This window comes from Lissotriton helveticus, chromosome 5_1, assembly GCF_964261635.1.
Source record: "Lissotriton helveticus chromosome 5_1, aLisHel1.1, whole genome shotgun sequence".
Taxonomy (NCBI): Eukaryota; Metazoa; Chordata; class Amphibia; order Caudata; family Salamandridae; genus Lissotriton; species Lissotriton helveticus.
In genome coordinates, this window is record NC_136065.1 from 1,518,053,606 (window position 1) to 1,518,080,870 (window position 27,265).

Consider the following 27,265-nt stretch of genomic DNA (forward strand, 5'->3'; position numbering starts at 1 on the left):
CAACAGCACAAAATTCAGAGATTTCCTAGTCAGTAGGTATATCAAGCATCAAAAGAGTACACCTCTGTGGTCCTATGCAAATGGTGTAACACACTAAACCTAGCAGATACCAGGGGAGGGGGGCGCTTGGAGACAGCTAGCCTCCAACCTAACGTGTAAACACAACAGAAGCTGCTCCAAGTATTGTGACTGAAACCTAGATAATGCTAGGTGAAGTGAGTGATGGCATCCCACAAAAAGTTTAAGACTGTCCTCACACACCACCTGGTGTCGTGCTTCATTATCGGCAGTCCTTGCTCTCCAAAAGCTTGGTTTGATTGAGAGCGGGCCTACACCTGGAGACAGGGAGGCACTTCTAAAGCTAAGTGGGGGCCCATTAAGTGAGTGAGTTTAAAATTCAGTATAGTCGCCAGAATGAATTTTATTCTGAGGGGAACATATGATATTAACAAACAAGACTGGTGAGCGTGGGGAACTTATTGCCCCATCACCGTAGTGGTAAGTGCTGTTCACATGTTTCTGCCTATCTGGCCCAAGTGGTCTGTGGCATTCATCAGCACAAGATAAATAGAAAAATGACTACTTATCTTACCACACACGTTGGTAGGATGACACCACTGTGTAGGCTGACCTGTGTCAATGCTCTACCTAATATGCACGTCATGAAGTCCTATTAAGGAAACCTACACGCGCCATGGGAGGAGAGTGAGGGAGAGACCCCTGTAGTCACACTTTCATCAAGGTTCGTCTCTCGCCATAACCTGTGTGCATCTGTTCTCCGTTGGCGATGACATCTCCCTCACTCTCCTAATGAAATTCATTCTGGAGATTATACTGATTTTTAAAATCCCTCAATTTATGGGCCCCAACTTAGCTTTAGAAGTGCCTCCCTGTCTCCAGGTGTAGGTCCGCTTTCCATCAACCAAGTTTTTGGAGAGTGAGGACTGCCGATGATGAAGCAGGACACCAGGTGGTGTGTGAGGAAATTCCTTAACATTTGGTGAGATGCCATCACTCACTTCACCTAACATTATCTATGTTTCAGTCACAATACTCCGAGCAGCTTCCCATGCAAACGGTGTCATAAAACGATTCATGGGTACCCTCAAAAGAGTAATTCAGTGGGCATCAATAGAGGGAATTAAATTAAAGCAAACTCTCTATGCTTATCATTCAACTCCTCACTCCACAACGTGTGACAGTCCCGCTACCTTGCTATTTTAGAGAGCCATCAAAACCAAACTGCCACAGTGTATAATAGTTTCTTGAGTGTTGACAAGGTTTGTGTCACCTACACTTCTAGAAACTGCAAGATGAACATGTATGCTGATTGGCATCAGAGAGCCCAAGAAACAGTTTTCAATGAAGATGTCTTAGTCCTGGTCAATCAGAAGTGAAAACAAACTGTTTGCTGTCGATCCTCTGAGGGTTGTGACGTACATAGGACACATGGTGACTGCACATCGTCCTGGACAGTCCATCACACAGGACTTGTCACATTTTAAGCACCTACCTCTGTGATCATCAGCTCCTGCACTTACAAATTAAGCAGGTTCACTGGACAGCCGAGATCCAGCATAAGAACTTGTACTATCAGTGCTTAAGCAGAGTGCTTCTCAAGCACTTCATGCAACTCTTTCTTAATGACTAGCCCGAGCGCCTCGACGACTCATCAAAGAAATATAATGTAACTATCTTTATACTTTTTATTTAACAAAGGTGGATATGTAGTGTTGTGAGACTGTGTGTGCTCGTAATCAGAGAACAGAGTGTGACTGTATGATGAGGAATAATGATGTACAGTCTAGAGCTCAGTGTGTGGGATTTTAATTTCCATGCTCCCAGGCTGGGGAGGCCACTACAGCCTGTACCACAGACTTGCTCTCCTTACAGTAAATTTAGAAAAGGGCTGAAAATTCATCTATCGCGCCCTACCCACTCACACCTTTCAAGGCAGACTTTGATCTACTTAATATCTGCCCTGCTATGGCTTCTCTAATCATTAAATGTCATAAGTCATCATGACAGCCAGTAGAGGGGACGGATCTTCTTCATAGCTAGTGCCTGTTGGATGTGCTTGCTGATATACTGTGCTACCTTGGGCCTGAATCATGCCATGGAGTTCCGACAATCTGCACCACCATTCATCATTGCAAGGAAGGTTTCATTCTCATGCCACGTTATGTACAGTTCTAAATATCTGGCCCTTCCAGCATTGATCCCCTTGGTAATAATTCCTTACATCAACAGTTTATCCATCTGTAAAGCATGACAATTTCACACAAATCCTCAAAAATAAGTGCAGCAGATCCTCATAATTTTGCCAACTATAGAGCTATCTGAAGCCTACCTTGTGTTTTGTATGCAATAAAAACTGTTGTCTCCCACCAACTCTCCTCCCACCTGGAGGAAAGGTCCTAATAACTGATTTTAAGTGTGGCTTTAGACCCCAGAGGGAAACCAAAATGGTATTGCAGGACATCAGATGAGTGCTATTTGGCTCTAGGGAAAATCAGCCTCCTTGTGCCATAGTACTCCTGCATGGGGGCAGAATTGGTACCATTGACAACTGCATACGTATTAACATGCTAGAACCTTGCACTGGAATCTGTGGAATTATGATATCTTGGTTCACCTCCTTCCAGTTCAACCATCCCATCATGTTAAAGTGGGTTCATTTTATCCAAGTCAGCCATTACTCTGTGCACAGTCTCTCAAGACTCCATTTCAATATCCACATGTATCATCTCACTAGGGTCCTTAATTCCTGTGATATTGATTATCACGTCCATGCATATGAAACCTATCTCCATCTCAAGCTATCTAGCAAATCCGGAAACCGATCTGATGTGGTGTAGTGCCTCTTCCACATTCCCCATTGGATGCAGGAAAATGTGCTGTGCAAGAACGGGAACAAAACTTGGATCCTCTTCATGGGGACTACCAACAAAATCCATCTGCCCTTTTCCATGAACAAGTCACTGAGCTCTCTTTCCCAACATGTTTTAAGCCAATATCATGGTTGTGGTTTGATAGTGATCTTTCATTCATATCCCAAGTATTTGTTGTCACCAAATCTGCTTTCTGTCGCCCTTGTCTGCTGAGAGGCGTCATTCTTTTCCTCCACCTCTCTCAAAATATTTCAATAATGCTTGCCCTTATGATCTCTGTTGGAACCTAAATATGTCAGGTCACCTAGGGTAGCCTGGCCTAGGGTAAGACACTATCACTTAGAGGCACATGTGTAAAGGTTGCAAACCACCCAGCAGTAAATCAACGCAATTTCACTCAAAAAGGACGCTACACCAATGTTTGGAAAAATATGAGCTTTTTTATAAAAATAATCTTTGCTCTCTTGTCTTTAGAATTCACAGCTTAGTACATTACAGTTTGACATGGAAATAATAATACTTTTAAAGTTGCTAACTTAAATCATTAATCAGCACCAACAGCACATTACATTAGACTCCAAAATTTGTTAGACTTGACTTCCGTGAAGTGTTTTATACTTTTAAAGGAATATTTTCTAGATTTGGCTCCTTCATAAATACAGGCTAGCATATACAGCTTCTCAACTTTAACTTCCCTCCTTCTGCCTGTAAACAGGGCTATTTGGCCACTTCAGATACTTCTGGCAGTAATTTTCAAGAGTTTAATTCAACCTTCAGCTGTTTCCCAAGGTTTTACAGAGTATATGCAGTCAACCTCTCTTAGTCATCGACTGTTACCTAGCCCAATTCCTTATAGGCCTGACTACATGAGGACAGTTTAGTCGCTGTTTATAAGTCCTCCACACTCCAAGCTTTGGGGAGAATCTTCACTCTCACCAGTTACCAAAAGGATTGCAGATCTCCTCCGTTACTTTCCCTCCCTCTCCTCACCTATTCCGCTACTTTGGCTGGCTTCCGGCCAGTGAATCGGCCATGCAAGCGGGAGGGTTCAGTCCTTTTACCACAAGTGCCAGGGATCTCGGCGTTGGTTCTCCCGGGGGTGGGAAGGGCTCCGCTCCCGTCCCCAGTCAGCCGCTCCTCCCGCGGAGCTCCCGCGAGGGGATTTCCCCACAGACTCCTCCGGTGCTTCTCCTCACCTCTCCTTCGCGCCGGTCGAGGGAAGCACTACTCCTCCTGACATGCGCGGGACGCCCACGCTGGCGCCGCCTCTCACCTCGGGCCTCAGGACACTCCCACCGGACCCGCCTCCACTGCGCTGACACCAAGGAGAGACGCTTCTCCCTCTCCTCCACGCAGAAGCGGTACCAGGACACTGCCGCTCGACGACTTCTCCGAGCCTCTCTGCCATAAACCAGGAATCCGCTGGAGGTGAAGGCAGGGGGCGCCCGGCAGGGGCACGATAATTTCCCTCAGTACCCACAGGATTTCCCTCAGTACCCACAGGATTTTGACACAAGGAGAAATTCGGGAGTCGAGTTGCTCTGGGGCACTATCCTTAATATCGTCCCAGAGCAGGATTATCACTCTGGAGATCTCAAGACAGTTCAGACCCACGTTACCAGAGATGGGGGGATCGATTGGAAGGGCTAGATGGTACTCCCCTTCTTCTTAGCAACCCTCAGCAGAGTCTGTCTACAGTCTTTTCCAGCTAGGCAGAGGACTGCGCTCCACAGCGCCGAAGTCTCCTTCTCCTTCTCACACCCCAGTACTTCCAGACTAGTGGTTAGTCAGGCGCCCAGGGTCTCCAGTAATCCCAAGCAGCGGGGACAAGTCAAGTAACCCAAGGGAGGAAGGGTGGTGAATCAATAAGGCAGCGTCCTTAGACTAGGAGGTCAACCCTTTGACTATCCTACCCCCACCTTCTGCTACAGCCTGTCCTCCAGCTGACTCTCTCTGGTAAGACAAAATGGCTGATCAGCATTCCGCCTTTTATAGGCTGACCCTCAGAAATCCAGAAGGGACCAGAAGGTTCTGGAATTCCCTACTCTATCCTATGGGACAGGTTCTAGGTTTGTCAGTGGTGACAGTTGGTAGCCACCATTTTGTGACTCCAAGGGAATTTCTATCAGGAAAGGCCTCTAGGCCTGAGGTGAAGAACTATGAGGGCGAAAGAGCACCTATCCCCTAGACCAACACCTTGAAAAATCTAGTGGACACAAAAATAAATAAAGGCATGAGGGGCTAAAAGGGGACAAAATAAATAATAAATTAGAGGGACTACGCAAAAGGCCAGACAGGTCTAACACGCTTCCCCCCCAGCTGAAAGTGGGGAGAGCTACCCAACCCCTTGGGAGTCCTCATCACTAAGGCGGAAATACCTGGAAAGACCGTCTGCATTGGCGTGGTCCACTCCAGGTCGATGTTCCACCCGGAAGTCCATTCCCTGTAGGGAGATGGACCACCTCAACAGCTTGGGATTCTCCCCCTTCATCTGCATTAGCCAACGAAGGGGTCGGTGGTCAGTCTGAACCAGGAAGTACGAGCCAAACATGTATGGCCGCAGCTTCTTCAGAGCCCACACCACCGCGAAAGCTTCCCTCTCAATTGCACTCCACTTCTGTTCCCGGGGAAGCAGTCTCCTGGATAAGAAGACTACAGGCTGATCCAGGCCCTCTTCATTCAGTTGCGATAACACTGCCCCAATGCCATGTTCTGATGCATCTGTCTGGACAATGAACTCCTTGGAGAAGTCTGGGGCCCTCAGGACCGGTGCTGCACACATTGCCTGCTTCAGTTTCTCAAAAGCTTGCTGACAAGCGTTCGTCCAAACTACCCGTCGAGGTTGTTTCTTGGAGGTGAGCTCTGTGAGGGGCGCTACAATTGTGCCATACCCCTTCACAAAGCGACAGTAGTAGCCTGTGAGGCCCAGGAAAGCTCAGACCTCAGTCTGTGTCTTGGGGGGTTCCCAGGCCATGATTGCCTCAATCTTTGCCTGCAGGGGCTGCACTGTCCCCCTACCCACCAAGTGTCCAAGGTACACAACCGACCCCTGCCCAATCTGGCATTTGCTGGCCTTGATTGTCAATCCAGCTTGTTTCAGGGCCTGGAGAACTGCTTGCAAATGGTCCTCCCAACTGCTTCTGAAGACAGCAATGTCATCCAGGTAGGCAGCGGAGAAACTCTCCATTCCAGAGAGGACCTGATTCACCAGCCGCTGAAATGTGGCAGGGGCATTTTTGAGCCCAAAGGGCATCACACAAAATTGGAAGTGTCCCTCCGGCGTGGAGAAGGCTGACCTTTCCTTTGCTCCATCTGTCAAGGAGATCTGCCAGTACCCTGAAGTGAGGTCAAAGGTACTTAGGTATTGGGCAGCTCCTAGCCGGTCAATTAATTCATCCGCCCTAGGGATAGGATGAGCATCAGTCTTTGTAACTGAGTTCAGTCCCCGGTAATCCACACAGAACCTCAGTTCTGGTGTGGTGCCTGGTGGAGCGGCTTTTGGCACTAGCACCACCGGGCTGGACCAAGGGCTGCTGGAAGGTTCTGTAACTCCTAGCTCTAGCATCTTGGCAACCTCTCCATGGATGTTAGCCTTCACCTTGTCGGACAGCCGGTAGGTGTTTGACTTCACTGGTGGGCTGTCCCCTGTATCCACATCATGGGTACACAGGTGAGTCCTTCCCGGGACAAGGGAGAACAACGTAGAGTACTGCTCCAGTATCTGGCGGCAGTCCTCTTGCTGTTTAGGAGTTAGAGTGGGAGAGAGAATCACTCCCTCCACTGATCCATCCTTCTCTTGAGACGAGAACAAGTCTGGGAGAGGGTCGCTTTCCGCTTCCTCTCCCCATCAGTCACCATCATTAAGATGACCTCGGGCCTCTCATGGTGGGGTTTGAGTCGGTTGGCATGCAGCACCCGTAGGGGCTGTCGAGGGGTCTTAAGGTCCACCAGGTATGTGGCCTTACCCTTCTTTTCCAACACTTCAAATGGGCCTGTCCAGCGATCCTGGAGGGCACTAAGCTCTCCAGGTTCCATCACCCACACTTTCTGGCCAGGCTCCAATTCCACCTGGTGAGCGTTGTGGTCATACCACTCTTTCATGACTGCCTGGCTGGCCTCCAAGTTGTCAGAAGCTTGCTTCCACAACTTCGCCATTTGGCTCCTGAAGGCCAGCATGTAGCTCACCACATCCTGGGGGGGTTTCCTGGGAGACTTGTCCCAACCATCCTTCACCAGGCTGAGAGGACCACGTACAGGGTGCCCATACAGAAGTTCAAAGGGGCTGAAGCCCACTCCCTTCTGTGGCACTTCCCTGTAGGAGAATAGCAAACATGGTAGGAGGACGTCCCGTTTCCTCCGCAGGCTTTCGGGCAGACTTCTGATCATGCCCTTCAAGGTTTTGTTGAACCTCTCAACCAGTCCATTCGACTGGGGGTGATAAGGAGTGGTGAACCGGTAGGTCACTCCACACTCCTTCCACATTGCCCGCATGTAAGCTGACATAAAGTTGGTCCCCCTGTCAGACACAACTTCTTTGGGGAAACCCACTCGGGTAAAGATCCCCATTAGGGCCCTAGCCACCACAGGTGCAGTGACAGTCCTTAGGGGAATTGCCTCTGGATACCGTGTGGCATGATCCACCAGAACCAGGACGAACCTGTGACCAGCTGTTGTTGGTGGATCCAATGGCCCTACAATGTCGATGCCCACCCTTTCAAAGGGGGTGCTAACGACGGGAAGTGGTTCCAGAGGAGCTTTCAGCTTCACCCCTGTTTTCCCACTGGCCTGGCAGGATACACATGTCCGACAGTAGGTGTTGGACGCCACTTTCATCTGAGGCCAGTAAAAGTGGAGGACAAGCCGAGCAAAGGTCTTGTCCTGACCTAAGTGTCCTGCCAAGGGTATAGCATGAGCCAATTCCAGCAGAAAGGCTCGGTATTGTTGCGGGACTACCAAGGCCCTTGATGAACCAGGTATGGGTACCTTGGGTTCACTGTAGAGGAGTCCATCCTCCCAGTAAATATGGTAGTGTCCCGTAACATCACCTGCTGCCTGGGCTTCAGCCTGACGCCTCAGACCCTCAAGGGTAGGGCACTCCCTCTGCCCCTTACAGAATTCCTCTCTGGTAGGTCCTCCCTCCACATGCCACTCAGCAGGGATGGGTAAATCCTCCAGAGAGTCAAGTTCCCCCTCCACGGACTCCTGGTCCACCACCGCAGGTGGCCGATCTGTCACATGGGGTGCGGAAGCCGAAGCAGGCTCTTCCTGTCTTCGGGTCTGTCCCTTTTTGGCAGCGGGTTGGGCCATTGTTCCAGGCTCCAACCCAAGTGAACTCCCTCTCCGGGTAGTCGCAGACCTTGTGCTCACACAGGCCCAGTCAGGTGTACCCAGCATCGCAGAATGCGTTCGGTATTCCACCTCTCTCCAAGCGTTGTGCTCCATATCATTCCCCAGCAGACAATCAACTGGCACGGCAGGGCTTACGGCAACTCGAAGTGAACCTGCAACCCCTTCCCACTCAAAGGGAACCTCAGCCACGGGATAATGGCCCATTCTGCCGTCCGCCATCGCGGCGGGGTGGAGTACATTGGGAACCACCAGCTCTGGAGACACCAGTCGACTTCTCACCATAGTCATACTGGCTCCTGTATCTCTCAGAGCCTCCCCTCTCTGGCCATTGATGGTGATCCATTGCCCATACTTAACAGTATTTGGGGGCACCTGGATCTTAGGAACCATCTCCCGTTCTCCCAGGGACACTAAGGTGACACCCGCCCACTCACCCCCCTTATCTAAGGGCAACTCCTCCCCGAGCGCTACACTAGCTACTCCCGGTGGTTTTCCTCCGGTGGGAGGGGGTGGTCTTTTTGGGCATCTGACATCTCCCTTATAATGTCCTACACCACCACATTCGAAGCAGTGGAGAACCCTTGGCTGCTGGCTTTGGCCAGGATTAGGGTTCCTGGGCGGGTTTGCCTTAGGGGTGAAACCTGTTCCCTTTCCCTGGAAATTGTTTTGGGGACCTTTAGAGAACTCCCTCTTTTTATCTCCCCCCTCCTTCTTCTGGGGGGCGCCCTGTCCGGCCTTTTGGGAATCCCCTCCAGTCCCCTTTGAGGACACCCGGGTACTTGCCCAGATGTCCGCCTCCTCTGCAAGCTTCCGGGGATTGGTCAGCTTGCTGTCCACCAGGTGTTGGCGCAGCTCGGGAAAGCATTTCTCGAGGAGGTGCTCTTTCAAAAATAGATCATACAACCCCTCATAATCCCTCACCTCGCTGCCCTTTACCCAGCCCTCCAATGCCTTTCTTGCATAATCAAGGAAGTCCACCCAGTTCTGGGTGCTTAACTTGTGGCTCCCCCTGAACTTCTGGCGATACCTTTCCGGGGTAAGCCCAAACTTCCTGACCAATGCTAGCTTCATGGTGGGGTAGTTGGTCTGCTCCTCTGATTCCAAGGCCAGCAAAGTGTCCCGACCAGTAGGAGGCATGTACTTATACAACCCACCCCCCCAGTGCTTCTCCTGGATCCCATGGGCTCTTAAGGAGACCTCATAGGCTGCCAGCCACTTGGCTATGTCATCCCCCTGACTATAGCTGGCAATTATATCCTTAGGCAGGTAGGGTCTGGACTCCCTGGTTGGTTCTCTGGTTTCGCTGCCACCATTTGGAGTTGGAAAGGGTCCCCGTTGCAGGGCCTGGAGTTCTAACTCTTTTAGTTTGAATTCATGAGCCATTCTCCGCTCTTCCTTCTCCTGTTCTAACCTCCTCCCCTCCCTCTTTTCTTCCAACTCCATTTTTGCTATTTCCCACCTTAACAGTCTATCCTCTCTCCCGTCAGCTAACTCGGTTTCTGACAACCCTCTCGATGACACACTGCTGCCCTCCCGTGAGGTTGCCTTGGGGCTGATTGACATCTCACCCACCCCCGGGGAACATTCCGCAGTCCTATCAATGACAGTACCTCTGTCCGATTCCTCCTCTTCCACCGTTCCCTCCTCATTGCGTGCTTCCACCCAAGCCTTCAAACTGGTCTGGAGTTCCCCCTTCTTGGCACCACGCTTAAAGAACACTCCCAATTGTTGACAGAAATATTTTAGCTGAGCCACCGAATAGGTGTCTAGTTTTTCTAGTGCGAACTCCATTTTACCACAGGCATTTCAAAGCTACACACACAAGAAGAATAGAGTTGCAAGGCAACCTGAAGCTACCTCCACCCCACCACCAGGAACAAATTTGAAAAAAACAAAAATAAGAATTAGAAGGGCCGCTAGGAGAAAACTCCTGGTGTAGGCTAGTGAATTACGCTCAATTACTACAGAGTTGTTACAACCACAGTCAGGATCCCACCGCTAGACACCAACTTGTTGGAACCTAAATATGTCAGGTCACCTAGGGTAGCCTGGCCTAGGGTAAGACACTATCACTTAGAGGCACATGTGTAAAGGTTGCAAACCACCCAGCAGTAAATCAACGCAATTTCACTCAAAAAGGACGCTACACCAATGTTTGGAAAAATATGAGCTTGTTTATAAAAATAATCTTTGCTCTCTTGTCTTTAGAATTCACAGCTTAGTACATTACAGTTTGACATGGAAATAATAATACTTTTAAAGTTGCTAACTTAAATCATTAATCAGCACCAACAGCACATTACATTAGACTCCAAAATTTGTTAGACTTGACTTCCGTGAAGTGTTTTATACTTTTAAAGGAATATTTTCTAGATTTGGCTCCTTCATAAATACAGGCTAGCATATACAGCTTCTCAACTTTAACTTCCCTCCTTCTGCCTGTAAACAGGGCTATTTGGCCACTTTAGATACTTCTGGCAGTAATTTTCAAGAGTTTAATTCAACCTTCAGCTGTTTCCCAAGGTTTTACAGAGTATATGCAATCAACCTCTCTTAGTCATTGACTGTTACCTAGCCCAATTCCTTATAGGCCTGACTACATGAGGACAGTTTAGTCGCTGTTTATAAGTCCTCCCCACTCCAAGCTTTGGGGGAGAATCTTCACTCTCACCAGTTACCAAAAGGATTGCATATCTCCTCCGTTACTTTCCCTCCCTCTCCTCACCTATTCCGCTACTTTGGCTGGCTTCCGGCCAGTGAATCGGCCCTGCAAGCGGGAGGGTTCAGTCCTTTTACCACAAGTGCCAGGGATCTCGGCGTTGGTTCTCCCGGGGGTGGGAAGGGCTCCGCTCCCGTCCCCAGTCAGCCGCTCCTCCCGTGGAGCTCCCGCGAGGGGATTTCCCCACAGACTCCTCCGGTGCTTCTCCTCACCTCTCCTTCGCGCCGGTCGAGGGAAGCACTACTCCTCCTGACATGCGCGGGACGCCCACGCTGGAGCCGCCTCTCACCTCGGGCCTCAGGACACTCCCACCGGACCCGTATTGTAACAGCCTGTACATCAGCCCACCTAACAAATCCTTTCTGAAATTCGAAACAACTCAAAATCATGTTACTTGTCTGTTTGGCCTGAACTGCTAGGACTATTTCACGCTCTATTAAGCCCTCAAATTCCTCCCTGAAAAAAAAAAAATGAACATTAAAACTCTCTGTCTCTTTTATAAAACTCTACACATCAGATCACCTGTCCACTTGACCAAGCTATTAATCCTGTCACTTCCATCCACAAGTTTGAGATCCATGAACTAGAACCTGCTTTCCATCAGCTGATTACCGTCCCCAAAAATCTGGAGGAAGCTCCGTTTACACACATATCATTCCTATGGAACGTGCCCAGAGTGTATGTTCGAGTCTTGAGAAAGCTTTTAAAAACATATCTTTTCAGTCACTCATGTGGCAAGTCGGCTAGGAGCTGTCCACTTGACTTCACTCCATGACCTTCGAGTCTATGTTAGATGCCTAAAACCACTAACTTCCACTAAGGTCTAGAAGTAAACTGTATTTTTCCTCTTGAAGGCTTTTACATCTTGACTGTACACTTGTTTTATTGCTCACCGGAAAGATGATTATTACCTAAAGCACTCTGAGGCTAACTCCAGTGGTTTACAAAACTCAAAGTAAATAAATCAAACCGTGGAATAATGCTTCTCCCCCCTTTATATGTAACTGCTTTCTGATCTTCCCAGGGGCGTACATCTACACTGCTATGCTCCTGCCTGATTCTGCTCTGGATGTGTTTTGAATCATTTTATAGTTGTGTAGCTCAAGATCCATTCCTTGGTAAGTTTTATTGGGTAGATCTCTTGAAGGTCCGGTTATGATGGATAAGGGTAGATCTTTACCTGGGTTTGTTCGGCTGCTAAAGTACATCTGATTTTTCCCTGCACTCAAAAAGCTATAGGTTGTGGAGGCCCGCTTTGCGAATAGTGGGAGTGGTTTGTTTTATGGTGCAGTCAAATGTGCATTTGTCTTTTCAGAGCGATGAGAGCTATGATTACCTGTCAGCTGAAGAAAGGGATGTTCTTATGTACTTGGAAGAAACCATTGATTCACTGGATGCGGAGGGAGACAGCGGACTCTCCACTGATGACTCTGAACGTGCCGAAGATGTGCCTGTGCCACCCACATCCCCAAGAAAACCAAGCCCTGAAAGTAAATCAAAGTTTTTTTCACTATTGGTGTTCGGATCCTCTATGTTTTAATGGTTTCTTTTGAATGTAAATGTGTCTAGGACTATAGGCTTCTGACCAGTTTTCACGATTTGTGAAAGTGACCTTCAGTGACGTAGCAGTGGTAGGTGATATGTGAAAAACCAAAATAGGATTGAATCCTATCCAGATGGAAGTGCTCTGATAGAGCGGTGTGGGACCTCCCTATCTAAGTAACCATGGACACTGCATGAGTGACGTGAGATTTCCGTACTTCACTAGCTTGGTACATCAGGGAGGCTGCCAGAGCTGTGTAAGCCCCAGTCCTTAAGTAGCCCCTCAGCACATCAGAATTCGGCTTGATGATCTCAGTAGTAATGGGCGTTGTAACCCAACATTGATGTATACTGGAAGCATTGTATCCTGCCTAGCAGGGAGGAAGGGTGAACGATGACTGCTAGGGAGACACCAAGGCCAGAACTGAGGTGTGCTAAACATGCCAGCTTTGTTGGTGTTTGAGTGCGCGAGGGTTTTATGGCAATCCCAAAGTACATGAACAAACTTTTTTACTAGAGTTGGGGCAGTTCGATTGAGCCTTTGGGTCAAATCACCTTGTTCTATCAGTAAAAAGGATTTACACTTGTGAGATGCAGTTTAATAAATGCAGACATGGTCTCTGGATAGACACACGGATGCAAGGTATGAAACCCTCCCCCAACAAGTAGGACTTGAGTTTCTGGGCACATCAATAAGATGGCATGAAATTCACTGTTGCAGATTGTGTTGATGGGGTGTACTTTTACCAGTACATACACTTCACTTGGTACTAGCTCAGTTGGTTAATCAAGACCTTCAAGAGTTATTAAATCACTGAAAGCTTACTGACGAGTAGGAAAGCAAATCTTTTGTAGGCTCTAAAAACATTAAACACAAATCCTTGTTTGCTCATTACCTCTAGTTTTTATTTCATACTTGGTACTTATGCAAGTCCCTTATCCTTGGCAAACAGATCACATTTGCGAACGTGTTTTTCTGTCCCCTTCCTACTCAGCATAGCTACATTGCTAATGTATTAATGCAGACACCCCAGGGTTTCAGTGCACATGAGCAGAGATTTGGATGAAATTGCATGTGATGAGTTGCCTCTGCCTTTGGCCATGGCGTAAATGGGCGTGTCTCACAAGTGAATGTTGTCCTTCCAGTCTTACGTAAGCTTCATGCGTACGTTATTTAATTGTGCCCACGAGTACAGCTTGCATGTATTAACATTCCAGAGTGCCAGAAACAAAGTAAAAATAGCCTTGTGGGTGTGGTGAAAACCCACAGGAACAAGAAAATAGAAGCACATAAAAACCAAACCCCAACAAGGTTGGATTCTTTTTTTCATCATATTTTGTGGTTTCGATCTGTCCTAGTGATGAATATATTTTGAGCTGGGCACGTAAGGTATTACACGTTCACTATTAGTATATCTCGGAGTACACAATGGGAAAAACATGTCGGGTGGATGTATAAGGAAGTGGAGTTATTCTCCATGTGAAAGTATAAACCAGTTCATCCTCCCTACCCACAACCCGCCCCCAGGTAATGCTGCTTTTGCTCTGTTAACAGGCAGCTCTGAAGCTGAATTGGTCCTCGGCAATAAAGGGCTTCTTTCAAGTTAACAGTTCTTTATAGAACTTGTGAGGGTGTCCCTGGCTGAATATAGTTAGGTTGAGGTCTTGCTAGTTTTTCTGAAATGCAAACAAACTTAGAGGAGGCAGGTTTATTTCTGGAGTAAATCATTGAAGCAAATTTGGTAGGGGGTCTTCTTCTGTGATGAACTCAGTTGTGCGATGCTGTCAAAGAATCTTATGTTTTAACATTAATTTATTCTTCTGTATTTTATTTTTTATTAAAGATGTTTTCTTCTCTCTAGACCCATATGAGAATGAAGACACCTTGACTGAAAGTCCCCGTCAAAAGACGATTAAAAAGAATGAGAACGGAAGTTTAGGCTTTTCTTCCTGGAATCCAGACGTGACCACAAAGTCAGGTTACAGCAGCCTACCTAAAAACCTGGTGATACCAAGAGCAGAACTTGTGAAGGATTCTCCGAACCAATCCGTGATTCCTGTGGTCCAAGAAGTGCCGGCTCCGATTAAAGCAGCGCTGCCTGCATTCCACACACCACCACCACCACCACCAGCCCACACAGCACCACCACCACCACCAGCCCACACCGCACCACCACCACCAGTCCACACAGCACCACCAGTCCACACGGCACGACCACCACCTTCAGTTCACACCACACCACCTTCTGCAGCCAACACCTTATTGACACCCGAGAAGCCCAAAAGATGGTCATTGGCAGCTGCGAGTGAACATGTGTCATCTGTTTCAGAGATTGGTCTCATTCCACCCCCAGAGCCATTCCGTGATATGCATCCAATTGTGAAGCACGCATCTTTGAAGAAAGATGCACTCCCTATAAGGGACAAAGCTCCGAAATCTGATTTCGTGGATGGCACAGGCTTGAATGGGAAATCCAGGGTAGCTTTGGAAAAGCATCAGTCTCTTGTTGCGTCACCGAGAAACACTGATCCTCCAAAATACCCCAAAGATCTTACATGTGAACCACCACAACAACATGACCCTTCAACTCCAGCATCAGCAGGCGACCTTAAACCTGAAAAGGAAGAGGTGAATCTTCGACCTGTTCTCTGTCAACTGCCTAAACAGTTGCACCCTGTGTCACCTGTTATCTCTGAACCACAAAAAGAACTGGAGGTGCAGAGGAACCCACGTTGGATGCCTGTTCAAGGAATTCATGTAGTACCTGGAAATGTTGAAATTGCAAAGGAATCACAAGGTCCTAAACTCTTATTTCATCAAGATGCACAGTTGACCTCTGAATCAAAGTCTCCTAAACCAGAGATCTCCCACCCACCGAAAGGGCAAGCCGTGACTAAAATCCTACCACTGTCAATGTCTGAACAGGTTGGTAGTGATATCGACCAGAAGAAAGTGCCTTTGACTTCACAAGCACAGCAAGAGCACAGTGCATTGCAAGAAAATCTTCAACAACCAGAGGGAAAGATGGTTGATACACAAATCAAACAAGGACCTCCTACTCACCCAAAGCCTTTAAAACTACCCTCTCACATTATTGTAAAACCAAGCTACACTAATTACAACATAGACCCAGAGCAGAGGGCTAGAACAAAATCTCTAATTAATTTACCTGTTCCAAATAGAAATAGACCTTCAAGTGTAAAAACCCATATTATCAAAGACCAGCAAACCGCCAGACAGGAGGCACTGGAGAAACTGAAATTGTCACAAGTTATGGCTAATTCAGTGAGTGACAGTACTGCTACGTCCTCGGCTATTGCAAAGGTGGAACGGATTGCTACTCCACAGACGGGAATGGAAAAGATGCCAAAGGATAAGATAACCAGCGAGACAATTGGGCTGCAGGACAAGACAAACACTGGTTTGCAAGACAAACCAAATCTAACGATCAATCATGGCAACTCTATTTCTGTAAGTCGGTCAAGGCAATTTCCTCTTCCCCAGGAAAATGCAAGCTCGCTAAATACAAACGTAGTAAACCCTGCTGTTCTGTCCAAAACCAATGAGATCCCTATTCCGCAGTCTAGCAAAAACAATCCACCAAACCATGAAAAAGTTGGAGATAACTACACAGGTCCAAAGGGTGGATTGCAAGATAAAATAAACACCTTCAGTGTGAGCCCTGAGAAAGTTTATGGTGGCCTGCGGTCAAGGGAATTCCCTGCTCGCCAGACTGATACGGAATCTGGCAAGGAGTGTCCACCAAATAATGGCAAGGTTCATGAGGATCATAGCAGTCCAAAACATGGGCTGCAGGATCAGAAAAACAAACCAGTTAACAACCCTGGAAAAACTTCTGGTGGTCTGCGGTCTGAGTTTCCACCTTCCCAGATCATAACCGAAAATGAAACCTTATCTGTGAAAACAAAAGTTCTGTCCAGCAGTCAACATGACCTAAGACCAGGATTCCGGTTTGCCCAGGGACCTGCTCCTGGTTTAAGGGAGATTAATTTCAAATCGAACACCCTGGAGCGTTCTGGAATTGGCATGAGCACTGACAAGGATAACAATGAACAGAACCGAAACTCTAGTAATGACTCCATGTTCCTAAAACCACCAACCAGCAAGTTTACTCCCAGTTTTCTAAAGAAAAATAGGCCACGTCCAGCATCCATGGGAACAGCAGTGGAATTCAAAGCTATCCAGGAGGCTGCTGGTGTCCCAGCGAGTGACTCACCAGTGGCCAAGCCTGAGAGCCGTCGGTCTTCTCCATTCACCCTTTTTACTTCCAGACCTCGTCCAACCTCTCTCATCAGTGTCAAAATTACTCCCAAAAACTCTGCTGATGAACACAGAGAGGCTCTGAAGAAGCTAGGCCTTTTGCATGAATAGTTATGAAAATATCTGGCCTAAGTATAACCAAATGAATGGACTCTAAACGTAAGAAAAATGCAGAAAAATAGAAGTTGTCCAATGAAAACCGTCTCAAGTGGAAACTTACACTTTTTGGGGGATATGATGGATGGGCCACGGCTGGAAGTAATATAGCCCTATATATTTTCTGGCACAGCTCTTGTTCTTTCCGAAATGGTTTGCTACGTATTTATAAATGGATGGTGCACACTAGATATAGTCCTTACCAGATCATAACCACACTGCTCTAGGTGCATGCGAAAAGTTCAATTCTCAGAAAGGTGGATGGATGTACAGCAATGTGGGAAGGTTTGAACATTGAACAGTAGTATGGGTACATACATATCTATATATAAAATAAACGTTGCAGCTATTACGGAAATTTATGAGGAGACATGTCGCTAGTCCAGTTGTTCTTCAAACCTAAACTACTGGTTGTGCCCAAGCTACTGACATTGCCATCCTAAGGTTGTGTGGAAGTAAGCCTCTGTTGTTATATCGAGCAGTAAGGGAGACATATGGTTTTCCAAATGGTTATGGACAAGTTAAATTCTTCAGGTGTGAAGCTGCATATGGATAGCAGAACTTGCCCAGCGGGGGGACCGCTGGTAAAGCTGACGTTACTACAGAATATAAATATATAGCTATCTTTAAAAAAAAAAAAAAAAAAACAGGCTCAAAACGTCAACTGGCTAAATAGCTACTATATAAAAATATGTACAAACGTTTGACCCATTGCGCCTGAGACATGTCAAACCCACTGTTCACGTATTCGAGAACTGGGCAGACTTAATATTTTATCCTCAATATGCTCATGTTATGAGGTAAGTGGGTTTGATTATGGATCGACATTTTCCTAGGGGGATATTTATGTATGGTAGGTATTTTGGCTGGATATAGTTTTAGAGTCAGTTGTTTTAGTCTTTTTTTTCCTCTTTCTATGTTTGAGCTGCCTCGTTAAATGTTCATCCAAATATCAGGCTTGCGACAGTCTGTCTGAAGAATTCCTGACTGGGCGGTGTTCCTGAATAGTCAGAAGCACTTGGGCAGTTGTTAGTCCCGCCTTCTATTTCAGCCTGATCTGTAACTCGTTCTTCTTGGAGTTACTGCACTTTCTGAGTCACTGGGAGTTGGCTCAAATCTTCTGTAGCTCAGTTCTTCACGTGCTCCCATGGCGGTTTTCCCCTGCTTCACAAAGGACAATAAACGTGGCATATATTGTAACTTTTCCATTGAGGACACGACCGTTCTTGAAATCGTCACTTCTGTGAACCTATGAATGAAATACTAGCCAAAGGGAATTCTTTATGTACATATGTGTATACAAATTTTATGGAAAGCAACTATGACATAGTTATTTATGAGTACAATGTGAGTATGTGTGTGTATTATGCAGTGCACCTCAATGATATTTTTAATAGGGAGTTTTGATTTTCAGTTTTTTAGGCAACAATCCATATTCCTTTGAATGAAGTTTTGTGTTCCGTTGACCTCATTATGGGTTTCAGTGAGGATGACACAGAGACTGGATGAAATCAAGGTGTGCTGCTTCCAACTGAAAGTAAATAGTGTATTATGTGACAGTCTGGCCAAACTCCCCCATTACCTTCAAGGGAGTTGTGATCTGATGCCCTAATTGTAATTGACCTTGAAACCAGAAGACCTGTTGTAATTCTTGATTTGCCCTCTTGACAAAAGTGTGTAATCCCAACAAACAAACCCACTCTGTTCTTTAAATGAAAAAAATGGGAGTGCATCAAAATGTGATAGCCATGTTACTAAGTGTTCAATGATTAACAGGATATTTTAGTCTAACCCGTTTCTCTCCTGTGCTGTTCTATTCCATTAATATTGTATGTAGCCTTGAAGCATCTATGATGTCACACGACCATGTGCTTGACTCTTATGTGCCTTGAAACAGTTTATAGTTGGCGCTTTGTTCCTTCCTGGCGCACTGAAGTGTATGTTTTCCATTGTGTTTTGAGTGAATGGTATGCTGTTTTATGGGTGCACATTGAGTTGTCAGGAGAAGCTTTTTAAGTCCAGTAATAAATGTTTTTTATATCATGCAGTGTCTTTGTGGTTCATATATATATATTTTTTCTTTTGGTGATTGTTGGAAGCCAGAGTCCCCGTCCTGCACCATTGTCACAAAATGCAAGTCCCGGGACTCCTCACTCAACGTTAGGCCAAGTAAGGACAACGTTTGAGATAGCCCTGCTCACCCCCTTAATAGTTTGGCACGAGCAGCCAGGCCTATCTCCAAGGCACAAGTGTACAGTATGTGCAATCACACCCACAGCAACCCTCTGGTTTCACCACAAATGGACTCCACACAAGTTTGATAAAAACAAGTATACACTTTATACAAAAAGATATACAATCAGATCACACGATACAAAAGCCAACATATAATAACGGGGTAATATTCATTCAAGCTGGCTGGTAGGTTCATATCCCAACCACCGCTTTCAAAATGCTATGCTGGTCGCAATGCTAGAATCACACACGTTGCAATGTACAAACAATAGTGCAGTGATTAACAATACAATCTTGTGCTGGGCAAAGGAGAAATAAAACAATGCGTAATGATACACCCTGGTACCTTGCAATGGGAGAAATAATGCAATGAGTACCGCTACAATCATGTACTTTGCAATGAAGAAATAATGCAATGCATAACTATAATCATGTACTTTGCAATGAAGAGATGATGGAATGCGGGCTGCTACAATCCTGTACTTTGCAATGGAGAAATAATACAATGCGTAGCGCTACAATCATGTACTTCGTTATGCAGAAATAATGTCAGTCGTTCTAATACAGTCCGGCAGTTCGTTAGCAGCAATATTGGCAATCTATATTACGACAAACAGCCTCTTCGATAACAGTTGCCCCACGCACATATCAATGATGACACAAAGTACAGCTTCTCACTCGGGTCCCAGTACTGCCACTCCTTTGTCAGTACGGTCCCCAATCTGAGCCAAAGCAAAGGCTCACGTCATCAGAAGGACTGATAGACCGAGAGAGTGTCCCTCCAAGCCCGCACCCCGCCCAGGTAGGGATCCCTGTTACCTGGGGGGGCGACCCCACTCTTCTCCTTCATCGAACTGGGCCTTCTGTGCAGACCTTTCTCAATGGGCCTCAGCGTCTCGGCCTGGCAGCTCAACTCCTTCGGGGCTGCCGGTCCGGGCCGCAACAGTTGGGAAGGTCTCAGGCGGCCACAGGGCACATGTACCCCACGCCCTTGGGGAGGTACGAGTGCCCTGTGATTACTTTACTCCGGTGGCATATTCACCACAGCAGCCTCTGGGTCTCCTCTGGCACGTAGCTACACACACAACGCTGATGGGACTCCCCATCGACGCTGAGTGCACGCTCACCAGGCAATCCTTCCTGCGCCAAGACATGCACTCCAAGACAGGCACTCCTTCCTGCACCAAGACACGCACTCCTTCCTGCACCAAGACAAGCACACCGCGCTTCAGAGACTCACTTTCTTCCGGTACACACGATGATCAGCCAATCACCTCCACAGTCCCAGGTGGCACCAAAGCACGCATGCTGCTTCACTGAGACTTCTCCAACTCTGGTGCCCTGTTATCCAGGCGCTCTTCACCAACGCCTTTAGCCGCACCACGAGATGCTCACCGTGTCCGAGCCTCACTTTTCCTCTGGTGCACACGCCGACCAGGCGCTCTTCACCAGTGCCTCACAGGACACACCTTGTGCGTCCGAGACTCACTCCACTTCCGATGCACGGGTTGATCAGGCGCTCCTCACCAATGCCTCCTGTGCACCTTGACATGCACTCTGTGCATCCAGGACTCACTCCACCTCCGATGCACAGGCCAACCAGGCGCTCTTTACCAGTGCCTGCGGTGCACCACGACATGCATCCTGCGCGTCCGAGTCTCACTTCAGCTTCGGTGCACACGCTGACCAGGCGCTCTTCACCCGCGCCTCCTGTGCACCACGACACGCACCGAGTGCGTTCGAGTCTCACTTTTCCTCTGTGTGTCCAAGATCACAGGGCACACCTTCCGAGGGTCTCAAGCTGCCACAACACTTGCCCATCGCGTCGCTTGAAACTTCCGCCGAAACTTTTATGTTCCTGTGTTTCCAAACAGGGAGCCAGCTCACCTCGGGCCCTTGGGGTAACAAGACACAGCACAAAGCACAGTCTTCGTCAATCAGGGGGACACAGCACACCAAATACAGTCCCGACAGCCTCTTACTTTGTTAAAACAGCAAACTGCAGACCAGCCCCACATCACGAAGCAAGGGTTGGTCTTTCCCCAGCAGTATCTTCAGTTGTTCCTTCCGTAGCTGAGGTTCCTCTTGACCACGAATTGAGTCCGAGCCTTTTCAGTCTTAATCCATTTCTGTTCCATTCCAACGTTCAGGTGTCTCAGGTCTCATTGTTATACCCCTAAATGTCTTTGAAGTTCGTTGTGCTCAAGGGTCCCTGACCCCTGCCTAAATCAGTTCTGGGTGTCTCCCTCCAAGTGTCACCTTTCTCACTTTGATACTGGGGGTCTGGATCCTTAATCACTCAGCAGGACACGGGTCAATTGTTTTGTAGCAGCAACCCAGGCCTCTTCAAGTCCCGGGGTTTCTCCTCGCCTGCTCTCCAGATGCAGGTCAGCTTGGTGCCATCTCAACCCCTCCCTTAGGTCAAGACCTCCCAGCACCTCTCACCTCTCAGACCCAGACAGTCAATCCACAATCAGCAGAGACACACAGAAATGCTTAAAGCACAAAACTCAGCCACTTCTTAAAAGAGTGGTTTCTGAACACACAGTGACAAGACTACTTTCACAGAAAGATGTGTTATGATGCTGTGAGTTCATACATACAAAACTTCACCTCCCCATTTTATACTTCTAGGAAACTAGGCTACCAAAACACAGTACCCAGCCTCCCCATTCTGTTCTAAGGGCAGGATGGCCTTTCACCGGTGCAAAATGAAATGGAGTGTTTTTCCCTGTCAGGACATAGCACACACCTCAGTATATGTCCTGCTTTTACTTACACTGCACCCTGCCCAGGGGTTACCCGGGACCTACCACAGGGGTGCCCACTGTGTGTGCAAAAGGGAAAGAAACGCCTGACAAGTGGTTGAACTTGTCAGGACATCATGCTAACTTAGCAAACTGCTTGCAGGCCCTACACTGCAGGCCTGAGTTTTCTTCTCCGCGTGCCTTTGCATTACTAGCCCTGGCACACAAAGTGCACATCACTAGGGACTTTACTAGTAAGGCAAACATACCAATCATGGGCAACTAATTACCATTACAATTTACATAAGGAACACTTGTACTTTGACACTGATCAGCAGTGGCAAAGTACCCAACGCATTTAAATTGGCAACTCTATGTCAGGAAAACGGTCTGATGGAAAAGCAAAAAGTTTAGGGAACTTTAGCCAAAAAGGTCAAGTCCTACAGTAATTTTCCTTCATGTCTGCAAAGGTCTGTTCATGACTCTTTCTGGAAAGACAAAATTGCAAGTTATCCATTTTATAGTTTTTTACCGTTTTATTGTATTGTATGTAACGGGGACGATTTCAGAGCCGGATTTAACCTCCTATGTGAGTTTATGTAGCTTTATTCATTTTTAATGTGGCTTGAATTTAAAAGAACGATGTGCTACCACTACCCATGCTGTTTGTTGTCACTACCAAATTTTGATATTCCGTGAGCTGTCCTCAAATTTTATTTACTGTTGCTATTGATCCAGGGGCCATTTTACTAACCTGCAGTGACTTTTTCTTGAGTCTAGTCCTTTACTCTTTGCCATCTCCAAAGCATTAACAATCAGCAACGCAACAGAGGGAAGGTGGTACCTCTCCAAGCCATCGGTAGCTACTGTTGAACTTTAGCACACCCATCCTTAAGTATAAGGAAACGATTTAATCTTTCATCAATTTGGTCACCACTCAAGTAGTTTGTATTCATTGACCGATGGGAGTTGCAAATATGGAAGGAGTCTCCAAGCTGCTAGCTGGGCTTTTCTGCAGGTTGCCCTCTTTCAAATTCTAGTTGAGGCACATGGTATCCTGATATCCACAGGTATTATTTAGAATATTTTGGCCCTGTTTCTCCTGTACCTTGAAGTTATAGTCTCAGATTGTGGTCATGGTAACTAAGTCATCTCCAGATATGCTCTGCCATGGAGATTATGTGGCGGGGAAGGGGTGATGCAATGATTTGGTTGATGCTGTTGAGTATTCCAACAATGCATGTTCATAATCCTCAACTGCATATCGTTGTAAACCCTGTTCTCTCCACTTGTTAGCCAATGTGACTCAACAGGTTCTCTCTTGGATGGGCACCACATTCTTTGCCTTAGGCAAGAAGGCAGGCCCCAGGGTTCAGTTTGCTACCCTTCTAGAGCTGAGGGATGAAGCAAATGAGGATTTTGGTACCAAAGCAATCAGTTTGCACATGGGGTCTGACCCTCTTCTTGGCTTGGTCCTAGGTAGGGGGCTTGAGCTGAATGCACGTAATTGGTCCTTCAACCTTCAATACATAAATAGTTCAACGTCTTTTTGTCTTCTATGCACTAAGCAAAACTGTGGGTGTTCTATGTAGCTAGAAGACTGTTGCTCCACTTTCTCACCAAAGTGAGGATCACTTCTGTTCACAGGATCTTACATGCTGGAGTACTGGATTACTGGGCTTATACACTGTGATCCAGCGCTCACCATAATTGATCAGAGATCAATACTCTATAACATCACAGAACAATGGACCATACACATTTACCCAAATCCCTAATGCGCTGGGGGTCGATTTTTATGGTGACATCAAATTTCTGTTCCCTTCACAGATTCATGTTGACATTTCAAAAATACATATCTAACTTATACATCAACTTTCCATCCTCTTGGTCGATGGACCAATTAGTTGAATAGTTGATGGTAATGAAAGTACTATCTAACTAACCACTCAGCTAAATAATCACAGACTCTCAAAGTTAATAAAGTTTTATCTCAAAAATGCTTAATAAAATCCTTAATGCTAATGGTCACAAATGCAAACAATGAAATTCACACAAGGGAGAGAAAACATCAGCAATTGAAAATGGTGACCAACGCATCATTTCATTACAACAGTGCACATGAAGAAGTGGATAGATCAAGAGACCAAAGTTTCAGCAAAATAGTGCGAAACATAATACAATTAACGGAGGGGATAGATGATTTGAAACAATATACTTATAATGGAGTGGCTAGGTGAAGAGACATAAGATTCAGAGACAAAAATATATTTGCAAATAATTATGCATAGTACGAGTCAGAGAAATAATACAAACCCAAAGGATCTGCGAAAAACCACCCCCCTGGCCAAGGATGTGGTGGGGGTTCCCTGAAATAGTCAAGGAACAAAGATTTCAGGAACAGGACAGGACAGGACAGGAACAGCCAGACCTCTCTGCAAAATCGACGGACAGTGACGCATCACCCCTCTGCTCTCTCCTCGCAAGACAACCCAGGACGACCTTAACCACAACCCCAAAAGCACCCCAGTTATACCCTAAAACCTTCGTGCCCGACCCACATGAGTTGAAACATTTCCAAAATTACGACAGTTGATTGGGTTGATTTTGGAGGTGGTGGGTCATACCATCAGAGCTTCCCATTCATGACTACTAAAGACTATTGTTTTACTTCCCTTCATATTACATCATATTCGAATCAGCATTTTCGCAGATAGTTTTTTTAGCAATGTCCGTGGAAGGAGACTTTAGTCCCACGGTCAGTCACATCCTTTGGCAGGCGCACAGCATATCGACCTTGAACCTCCGCCCCTCTTCTGCTGTGCTCAGCGCCTCTGTCTGCCATTGACAGGTTTATTTCACTCATTTTTCCAGCCCCTCCTCTATCTGGACAACTTTAGAGTAATTGAGGCCCATTTCAGCTCACTATGCCAAATGGAACATAAACATTCATTAATTACAAAGGAATGTCATTTTCACTGTTTACCACCCACCTTTGCACTATGCCCTGTTATGTTTTTCCTAGCAAAACTTAAAGAAAAAGCTGCATTACTTATTAATTTTAAAGCAAACTGCAAGATGCGGCCTAATCATGTATTAATTCTCATTTCCTTCAAAACACAATATAAATACGTTTTTAGTTCTTTCATGTGTAATTTCATGTTAGTGCATACATGCGCAAAAGTAGTTTCCCTCGTGTTCATGTAATATGTATATTAGTTCACACCGCACACTGTTAGTACGTATTATGGGGGTGTTAATTCAAGCAGGTTTCTTTTTGCAAAACCCTGCTCCATCAACCGTTTACCTATATTTTTGTCTTTATGCCATGCTGCTATCTGGGGAGGAAATGTATCTCAGTTCATATCTAAGTGCCTTCCCATTGCCTATATATAAACCCTCTGGTTTGAGCAAAGTCATTCTCGGTCTTATCTGGCCAGTGGTTACCCACAGAACAATGTCCACAGTTGATGGAAGTGTTCACTTTCTCAATCTTTATTTTGCCATCCATAGCATCTATTTCAAAATTAGCACGCTTCAAGTTCCATTTGCAGCAAATGGCTTTGTCATTTTTCCTTCCTATCTGCGGGAGTGAAGCCCGACAGGGGGGCCATGTATAACTTGATGCTATAATAAATTGCTTGGTAAGCCGCACATACTTCCTGGTGCATCACATCATCATCGCTTGCTTTCCTTCACTGTCCTGAGTTGCAAAATGACTGATTTCTTTCTGCAGTGGGTCTGTATTTACATATTCACCCTTTTCCTATCACAGTTCAACCCCTTGAGAGAGTCCATTACTCTCTGAACCTGCCTCATTATGCTACTACTAGGGCCCAGATACCAGTTGAGAATCAAAGTAGAAGTATTTCTAATATGCAAATCACGTCTTCCTGCTAGATTTGGGATGAGCGAGGCGCCCACGCAGGGCAAGATGGGTTAATTTCGTCTGCTTCTAAATACAAATCCTCCCACCATGTCCTAGTTGGACCTCACCAATTTCTATTGGTCGCCCTTCCTCTGGGGTATTTCGAAGATTGGGTTTATGTAATACTCATTGAATTGTGGTTCCTCTTTCAGCAGCTCCTGCATTCCAGTCTGTCTTTCTTCATCCTGGCTGCTACTCGCCTAGTGTCTTCGCCTCTTGACTTAACAATATGGTGCTTGCGAGGCTGAATATAGATCCGCAAATATTTCCTCTATTCAGATTATGCGGATACAAAAGTAATGTTCATTTTAGACTCTGCTGTTCCAGTACAGCGTCTGCAAGCCTAAAGGCTCCAATAAAACACCGTATCTATACAGATGGAATAGAGCCTACACGTTTTTGATGCCAAAGTGAATTTTCTACCTTATGTTTTTAAACCACTTTCCAGAGGCATTTTTTGTGACACATTAAAATTAGAAGATGGAAAAAAGTTTACAAAATAATTTTACGGGATAGAACGGCAGAATGAGCTTTCCAGAAGTTGAATAACTAGTTTGCTAGCCCTCCAGTTTATTTTACTCCCGACTCGAATTATTCGATTGTCAAGGGCCAAAGTTCAGTGAAAGAGTGCTGCAGTCCTATTAAAAAAAAAAAAAAAAAAGACCAGCAAGGTAATAGTCTGATAATCTCACCTTACTCTCTCTCTCGTTCTTATGAAATGATTAATTTATTTTGTTGTGAGGGTCTATCTGGCTTTGCAGGATTTTTGCTTGAACGGAGGCATTTGTTCATGTTGGATTGTTTTCTATTAGAACGCCAAACACGTCATAGAAATGTTTAAGTGATGTGCCAGAATCGATGTTGTAATAATTAACACGCAGGTGTGGTGTAGTTCTCCTCATTTTCAGCTTTCTATTCTGTACAGTCCTGTTCTGATATTTATTTTTAAATTAGAACTGACTTTCAGAGATTATGAGTAATTGAATAGTCTTTTTTGGTTTTACTTTAGGCTACTCTTTGGATGGGGTTGAAAAAAGCTGTGTCATCTTCTGTATTGTCACCTGCTTTTTTTTAAGAGTCTTTTTAAAGGTATTCTCTACCAATGAACCAGTTCTGTTCTCATGTGGTTATTACTTGACAGAGCCCACAGGCTAGCATTATATATAGATCAGATGACCCCTTGACAAAGCCAATAGGCCTGTTTTATTTGGAATGATGCCCCCACCCCTATATTGTGGTGTTCTGTCTGGTATAAGTGGGAATACTGTGATTTTGGGGAAAGTAACAGGGCTACTGGAATTATGCGGGAGAGGAGGACCAATTATATTGCACTGTTGACTCAATTATGCATCAAGTATATACAAATTATGCAGCATAATGTGGCACATGTTGTGATGGTATGACTTCATTATTTTG

General features: G+C 46.1%; 1 protein-coding gene across 2 annotated transcripts in view; it reads left to right on the forward strand.

Annotated features, from left to right (window-relative positions):
- Window positions 1-17,030, forward strand: part of C5_1H1orf116 (chromosome 5_1 C1orf116 homolog) — a 119,296-nt gene extending 102,266 nt beyond the window's left edge. For both annotated transcript variants that reach the window (XM_078644534.1, XM_078644536.1), the window contains exons 3-4: window positions 12,275-12,449; window positions 14,364-17,030. In XM_078644534.1, coding sequence (XP_078500660.1) covers window positions 12,275-12,449; window positions 14,364-16,894 — 2,706 coding nt within the window. In that variant the 3' untranslated portion in view covers window positions 16,895-17,030. The remainder of the gene's footprint in view (window positions 1-12,274; window positions 12,450-14,363) is intronic.
- Window positions 17,031-27,265: the final 10,235 nt, after the last annotated feature.